Genomic DNA, 8,591 nt, shown 5'->3' on the forward strand with positions numbered 1-8,591 from the left:
AACGCCTGCACAGATATAGCCCATGACAGCTCAGTCTCAAAGTGGGTTCCCTAGTAATGGGAAGCAGGAGCTATCTCTGACATGAACCCAGTGACTGGCTCTTTGATCACCTCCCCCTGAGGGGGGGAGTAGCCATACCAGGCCACAGAGGAAGACAATGCAGACAGTCCTGATGAGACCTGATAGGCTAGTGTCAGATGGAAGGGGAGGAGGACCTCCCCTAATGGTGGAGGAGCAAGGGAGAAGATGAGGGAGGAAAGGTGGGATTGGGAGGGGATGAGGGAGGGGGCTACAGCTGGGATACAAAATGTATAAATTGTAATAAGTAAAATATAAACAAATTTTTAAAAATAAAATAAAATATAATTCAGAACTCTTATAAAAAAAAAAAAAGGAAGAGTACTTGGAAGAGTTCCCTTCCAGGTTATGCACACCTAGATTCCTGACAACATCCAAAATAGTTAAAAGGTACTTCTGGTGTCATGTGTGAATGTAGTGGTTGCACTGGATTAAGCAGAAGACCACAACTATTAGCAGGAATTAGTAGTAAGTTTGGGAGTGATGAGGCAATTACATAGTCAAGTCTTTCTCTGATGTTTTAGAGAGAAAAGCTATAACTCTATTACAGTTTGAGATTCTTTTAAAATAAAACCTTTTTAAAAAAATTCTCAGCCATTTCATACAGCAGAATATTTGGCATGTAGAGATGGATGAGAGAAGGGACCTGTGAGCTGTCAGATTGATAAATGAGAGGGATGAGCATATCCCTTTTGCTATGGCCACAGTCTGTAGTTTCAGCAATACAAAAGTGTTTTGCTTCTTCAGAATGAGAATCACATGTTATCGTGTTGGACTCTCCCAGGATTCCAGGCCTAGGACTCTGGTCATAGGAGGAGGTAAGGAACGAGGCCTTAGGGTATTCCCTGAGCTATACAGTGTGGATCCAACCTTAAACAGTATGAGAAAATGAATAAAAGGATGAACTACATCCAGTCAGACTAGCCCCTGGGACACTAGGCACAGATCCAAACACCACTTCAAAAGCTGTGACATGGAACCAACACTGGCACCACAGCCCACAGAGGGTTCTGAATCTGCAGCCTAAACCCTGCTATGATCAACTGCCTATAGAAAAAGAATATCACTGTTCCCTCAGATAATTTTTAAAATGTCCAAAATGTAATTCAAAATTATTCTATCTTTGAGGAAGAAAGAGAGAGTAAAGCTTGAACAGAGGTGCCGTACAATACTGTTCTCCAGGTGGAACTGCTACCATCTTCATAGGATCAGCTATGCTCCCTTGGAAAAGATCATCACAGCTGGACCTTGTTGGCTATTGCCCTTCTCTCATAGAAGGAGGAGAGCAGAGTGCCACCCTGGGACATAGCCAAGCTCGCCTCAAACTCTCAGAGAGCCATCTGCTATGCCTACTGAGTGCTATGATTAAAGATGTACACCGCTACACCCTGCTATGGCTGCTGTCTTTCTTGCCTGAAATCAGAGAATTCACAAACACACCAGAGTTGGAGGCTGTGTGAGAAATTTAGACACCAACTAGTTGAATTCCCCCTACACATTTACCTACCTAAAGCCACAGTTAGGAAGCCAGCTGATCAACCCCAAGCTTGTAGCTTCAAGTATTAGGCAAGTCCCTATAACCTTGAGCATAAATATTCTACTGAATGCTATAATGAAGCTTTTGTTATTTACGAAAACAGGTATCAATATGGGTGCCAGGGAAGAATTCAACCTTTTTTATAGTAGGTGGGAAAGCCACCTACATTGCTTGCTGATGTTTAGAAAGTGAAATGGCTGGAGGTTGGGGAACAGGAGAACATTAAGACAAAATGGTCTCTAGCTCCTTGTTTTTCTTCTTCACTGGCCAGACATCCAAGAAGGGGTTGGACTGAAGTCATCGAGAGTGTGAGAGACACCAAAAGGAGCCCACAAATCCCAGTCTAAAAACAAAACCAAAAAAGAATGGAAGGAATCACAGAATGAAGGAATAAGCCCAAGCAGCAGAGGACAAATCACCTGTTCTGCTGTGACAGAGAGAAAGGTCCTGACCCAAGCTGCCCAGTTCAAGCTTTCAAACATGTGAATACACTGCTTATGTATAATAGAGACTTCGCAGCTTTAGTGAAGGGATCTTGAGATGGTGGATCGCCTCAGTGGTAGGTACCATGCAGTCACAAGAGTCCTCGTGAGAAAGAGATGGAGTGTCAGAGGGGAAGTAATGAGGGAATTAGAGGTTGGAGATTTGGCTTTTAGAAGATGGCAAACTTACTTTGGTGTAAGCTGTTGTTTGTGGTAACTTGAGAGATCATCGTCCCAGAAAACACATCCAGTAGCCAAGAGTAAGGCAGAGGAGTGGATCCTGTCAGTGAGGGCAGAGGAAAACTGGGAGGACACCTCAAGGATGTCAGCTTTGCATTTCTGCCAAGGCCGGGAGGACTAGAACTGGAGCCAAATAGCAACTTTCCAGTCTCTTCCTCCTCCTCCTCCTCCTCCTCCTCCTCCTCCTCCTCCTCCTCCTCCTCCTCCTCCTCCTCCTCCTCCTCCTCCTCCTCCTCCTCCTCCTCCTCCTCCTCTTCCTCCTCCTCCTCCTCTTCCTCCTCCTCCTCCTCTTCCTCCTCCTCCTCCTCTTCCTCCTCCTCCTCCTCCTCCTATTCTTATTCTTATTCTTTATTCTTATTCTTATTCTTTATTCTTATTCTTATTCTTCTCCTAGGTCTGGTAACAGAAAGGTCTTTGAAAACATGGCTGGTGAAGTTGGGGACACAGAACAGAAGTACTATGTGGGATAAAGGAAGAGAAGCCATCACCTCCACAGATGTAGGTCCACATGGGGAAGAAATATACTGTATGATTTGGACTTTAAATGTCCCCTGAAAGCTCATGTATGGTCCCAGCCTGTGGAGTTACTGGGAGCTTATAAAGCCCTTAAATGATACAACCAATGGAAGCTGGATCACAGGGAGTGCACGTCCTTAAAGGGGAGACTGGGACCCCAGCCCCTTCTTATCTGTCTCACTCTGCCTCTCATTTGCCATGTAATGAGCAGACTCCTCTACCAGGCATTCTCATCATGACACCAACCTTGTTATTAAGCCCTCTGGCTAACAGACCCAATGCTCAGACAGATCCCACCAGGAGTGTCAGGTGAGCTCCTTCCTTTTGTTTCCACTCTCTCCTACTTTGTGAGTGCCCTTGGTGTTGAAAATATCAAGATGTTGTTCTTCAAAGGACACTAAATAGGTCTATGACTTGATTGTGCAAGTCACAGACCCTGGACCCTTCCCTATGAGAAGGACTCCCACCCAGTGGGGCCCTCAGGTGAGTAGCATTGATGTGTGGCTGAAGAAAGGCATCTTGCTTTCAGCTCACCTCTTAGTTTTGTGAACCAGTGACTCTGTTGGAATTATCTTCAAGAGTATGGAAGAGAGGTTACTTGTAGAAGCATGGTGACTTAAAGGCAACTTCATCCTTGAAAATCCCAATCAACTATATACAACAACTTGCCAAGGACCGGTCCAGTCAGGCTCCAGTCTTCCGTGGGAGAACAAGGCTTTGGACAGGAAGACACAGTTTCAGTGAAGAATTGACAGACAGAGACACCTTGATGGTTTTGACTCTGCTGCAACTTTACTGAAATCAAGCTAGTATTTTTATACAAAAGGCACCTTAAAATTGGCATACTTCCCAGAACATTCAGACTTTTTACCAAGAATACAAAGTTTACATTTTAACTCAAAATGCAGTCAAACATAAAGCAGTACCCACAAGTAATCTTGGCCTAAAAACTTTTTGATCAGAGCAAACAAAGGAAAAGAAACCTCAAATATAGTTTCATTATTGCTAATCAGTGAAGAGGAAAGTCAGGAGCTAAGTCAGATGCCTGCCAATGTCCCTCTCTATATCAAAATCTAACTACACCTTTGTTAACCATCCTCCCATATGTCCTGCTTAAGATTTACAATCTTCTCTAGGAACAAGGCACTGAAGGGAGGGGAAACTCCCACCAGCTGCACCTCTCATGCTATTATTTCTTAAGAAGGAGTCTATTATTTTTTCACTATTCTTAATGCCTATTAATATTAAATCTAATTCATTACTTTCATTAAACTTATTATTTTTATTAAAGCTTTTAACAATCTACTAATGATAAATTTCTTTATAAAATTAGTTGTGCTGTTTTAGGTGTCACAGAAAAAGATCAAAGAATTCATTATTCCAGCCCCAGAGCCACAACTGAAGAAGCGTAGAAATCTCAGAACACGTCTCTTTTCCAAGTGGGATGAGTTTGCCAGGGACCCTCCAGGGGGCGTATTTCCGGAGAAAGCATATCCCCCGCCCTGAAGCTTATGCTACTATGGCGACACTGGCGTAGGTGTAGCACAACTCATGAAACTTTTAGAGTCGTTTGAACAACTTGTAGGCAGCAAGGCTGTGGAGGATCTTCTCCCTATCTTTTATGGCTTATTCTGCCTTGGGGAGGTACTTCAAGAACTTCCTGAGACTTCCAAGTTTTTATTGCTTCCTTAGTCTTAATGAGTCTCCGACATTAAGAAGAGGGTGTTCCAGCTCAGAGGAAATAACTACACAATGCTCAATAGGAATATGTACTTGGGGTAGGAATGGAGGTACATGTGTCTGTAGGTCAATGCATGTATCAGGGTGAAGGCATACTTAGGGCAGAGGTGTGGATGCATATTGTTGCATACATGTGCCTGTCAGTGGGAGTGTGGTATATACACTCACACCTCTGCCCTAGTAGCTTTCACTACCTGTCTTGGTATTGTATCCTTCTGAAGAATACCCTTCAGCAGTGGTTCTCAGCCTTCCTAACATTGTGACCCCTTAATACAGTTCTTAGTGCTGTGGTGACCCTCAACCAAAAAGTTATTTTTGTTGCTAGTTTATAACTGTAATTTTGCTACTGTTATGAACCATTCTGTAAATGTTTTTAGATAAAGGTTTGCCAAAGAGGTCTCAATCCTCAAGTTGAAACCCACTGCCCACAGGCTTCCTCCTAACATCTCAGGAGCTGGCACTGCTCAAGAGGCTGCATCCTGCCAGCCTCTGTGCCTGTGACCTTGCCCTTTGATAGCAAACTGGGCTCCTGTGGGGATCTTTTCCTTCTGAAACCGAACTTATCAGGCAGGAAATTCTTGGCATCCCTCTCTGTCAACTTTCTACCCAACTCTAGAACATGGAGTCAGCCACCCTCAGGTGTCACCGGCTTTCCAAAGTGAGGTTCTCCAAATCCTTGCTTCCCTCTCTCCTCCTAGTCCCCTGTTCCTTTGACATATTGCCTGAAACTGTGTCCAAGAGCCAGGTCAAAGAGAGGGCTTCCCCAGATCCCTCCTCATGAGCTTTTTCCTACAGTCCTGATGGCTATGTTATACTTCCTGAGACACAATATCCCTCATGTCTCCTCTGTTGCCCATCCTTCAAATGTTCTACAGCCTGTCATGATATAAGCTCAATGGGAAAAGCCCTATGACTTGGCTTCCAGTGAGGGAATAGCAGGCCACAGAAGTATGTGTTGCTGAAGGAGCAGCCACCAGAAGGTATAAACATGTAAGAGAGAGAGAAGCTATGCAAAAAGACTGAGAGTGGGAGTGAGCTTGCTAGTCATTATTGCAAAGTGTTCCTAGAGTAGGCAGGAAGGAAGACAGGAGAGCTGTAGGTGTCACTGCATGTTCCTCTAAGTCTGACCTTGGGCAGTTGTGGCCAGTATGACCCAACAGGTGAAGCTGAAAGCTCTCTCCAATCTTCTCCAGCTGCAGGATGATGGCCAGCTCTTGGAAGGCACCACAGCTCCTGTTGGCCATTCTGGTGACCCTGGTGGCCCTCAGCTACCAAGAAAAGAGAAAGACATTTATAAATGTCCAACAAGTAAGTGCAATGGATGCTTCTGTGAAGGAAATGTTGGAGTATGTCACAGAGGAATACAACAAGAAAAGTGAAGACGTGTACAACTTCAGGATCCTCCGCATTCTGAAGATTGAGAAGCAGGTGAGTGTGTGGCTTCCCTGTCTCTCCTCAACATAGGGACCCAGTGCTCTGGTAAAAATCCCAGGATTTTGTTTTGATAGTATCTCACTGTACTGACTAGGTTGGCCTCAATCTTGTAGCCCTCCTGCCCCAACCTCCACAGTACTGTAATTACAGGTATATGCTACCATTTCCCAACTGAAAGTGGTTGTTTTAAGAGAAATGTGCATTCACTAGAGTGGGTGAATCTGTCCTTTCAATGGTAACCAAGAAATTACACACCCAGGGATAACTGTTCTAGCTGGGTGCCTTTTAAAGCAGTGATACTGGAGCTTGCTGTGTGGTGTCCGTCTGGAGCTTCCATGCAGCCGTGGTCAGTTTGAAAAGTTGCAACATAAGACACATGGTCTACAGAAATTAACCTGTGTACTAGCTAGCAATTCAAGAAAACTTGCACACAGCCCTGTGTCATGGAGAAAGATGAGTTTTCTAGTGGTCTTGGTGATGTCTCAATGAATGACTAAGATAGGCCTGGAGTCAGACAGGAAGGAAAGCAGGGATCCTGCAACTGTGAAAGACTGGGCCCTTGCTGTGGAGCAATGTGGTAAAGCTGCACCCCACATGTAGAACCCACAGTGGGGAGAAGAGACTATTCACCATTTCCCTTTCTCTTGCTGCCCACAGCTGACAGACCACATGGAGTTTCACATCAGAGTGGAAATGCAGAGGACCACCTGCTTGAAGACAGAGAAGAACCTCTGTGACGTCCAGAAAGGGGAACTTTATAAGGTGCTGGGCAAGTGCATTCACACAAAGCCATTTTCATCTTTTTTCAGTAGTTTTAGCATAAGGGAAGGGCAGACTTATTTGGGATCTATTCAAGCTTGCTTGAAAAAAATCTCAAGAATGGTATCTTCTCTTTCAAAGAGGAAACTAGGAATGGAAAAGGCTAAACCATCCTTCGTTTGTGCTGGAAGAATCACAAGGAGGAGGAAGAGAACCCAATGGGGAACAAACAGCTGGGTGGTTCAACTCCTGGCCAAGCAGTTAATTATTAACCATATTTTAGCCCAAAGTGGGGAAATACATTTGAAAATAATTTGACTGGTGTAGGAGTGGGCTAAGAAAAACAAGTCTGTATGCATGGCCTGCTGAGGGACCAACTGAGTGGCCCGCAGCTCCGAAGGCACATCAGTCCCCTTCAGACTTCATTCTGATCCAGCAGGAGGCTGGCCAGGTGTTGCCCCACATCATCACTACTTCTGTGTCCATTGTCAGGGTGTGTCCAACACACAAGATGGACCTTTAGGCTGAGAATCCTAACAGCCCCATAACTTTCTCCTAACCTACCCAAATAAATTTGATCAAGTCATTGAGGGTGGATGACAGTTTCTCTCTCCTTTCCTGACAACCTCCTGGTTGATGTCTAAATTTTTAATGTAATCATTATTATCCTTACCTTTGTTTATAATATGTTTTTGTCCAGTTTATAAACTCTATGGTCAACCTAGTAATAACAATTCAGAGGTTCTCAACACACAAACGTCCTTTCCTGGGCTCCCTCTTCATATTAGGACATAAATGTTACGGTTTGGGCAAATGAAAGGAAGGAATTGGTGGAAAGAGAGAAGATAAATGTGTGGGTAAATAGAATTAGAAGGGTAGATTGTGAGTGGATGAATGGATAGATGAGTAGATAGAAGGAAGGAAACTATTAAGGAGAAGGGAGGATGGGAGAGAAGGGAGAACTGGATCCGATAGCAACCCACAGAAAGTGAGAATACCACATGAGTGAGAGTGATGAGAAAATAGATTCAATAATTCCCAGCAGTGAGTATGGGCTGAGCCATCTATTGCTACCCCAAACCTGACCACAAATGGAACATTCTCTGTAATAATCTTTGTTTTTGTCACATGAATGAAATCACATCAATATCAAGTTTGGAAGGGCAAAGAGGGAGTGCCATTTCCTCAGCTTCCTGTTTGAAATGCTCTTCCTTCTTACTTTGTGTATTGGCTCTTATGCCTTGTATTTTAGAAAGAGTCTGACCATGCACCCTATTTGAACTCACTGTGAACCTCTCATCTCAGATTCCCAATTGCTGACATTGCTGGGCACTGCCATGTCCAGCTCTTGTTCATCTTTAAAAACCTGTATTTGGGTCTTTTGTTTTAGCAAATCCAGTGCTACTTCTCAGTGTATGCCAAACCTTGGTTTGAAATATACAAAATTCTCAACAAGAACTGTACCAGTAGCAACTGAAGTGGCTGAGTGTCATGGAGCACATGTTGTGAGGACCATGCGTCCGGTCACCCTGCAATCAACAGTAATCCTCAAGTCACACAATAAAGTTGCCAGCCTGTTCTCTCCATGGTCTTCATGCTCTGAACTCAGTTTTTTTCCCCATAAATAAAACTGTAATACTAATAATGTGGAGGTCCACTGAGGTTCCAGTGGGTGACACAGACAGATTCTGAACCCATTGCTTATACCCACGTGATAGCAGAACTGCATTCTTAGCTTTATAGGACTCTTGTTGTTGTTTGTGTGTTTTCTTTTTGTTTTGAGGCCAGGTCTCAGGCAGCCTCCA

At 44.0% G+C, this 8,591-nt stretch overlaps 1 protein-coding gene across 1 annotated transcript; it reads left to right on the plus strand.

Annotated features, from left to right (window-relative positions):
• Positions 1 to 5,793: 5,793 nt before the first annotated feature.
• Cst11 (cystatin 11) lies at positions 5,794 to 8,263 on the plus strand. Its single transcript, XM_021656584.2, has 3 exons — positions 5,794 to 6,021; positions 6,685 to 6,789; positions 8,177 to 8,263. The coding sequence occupies exons 1-3, from the start codon at positions 5,794 to 5,796 to the stop codon at positions 8,261 to 8,263; spliced, it is 420 nt and encodes a 139-aa protein (XP_021512259.1).
• Positions 8,264 to 8,591: the final 328 nt, after the last annotated feature.

This window comes from Meriones unguiculatus, chromosome 4 (assembly GCF_030254825.1).
Source record: "Meriones unguiculatus strain TT.TT164.6M chromosome 4, Bangor_MerUng_6.1, whole genome shotgun sequence".
Taxonomy (NCBI): Eukaryota; Metazoa; Chordata; class Mammalia; order Rodentia; family Muridae; genus Meriones; species Meriones unguiculatus.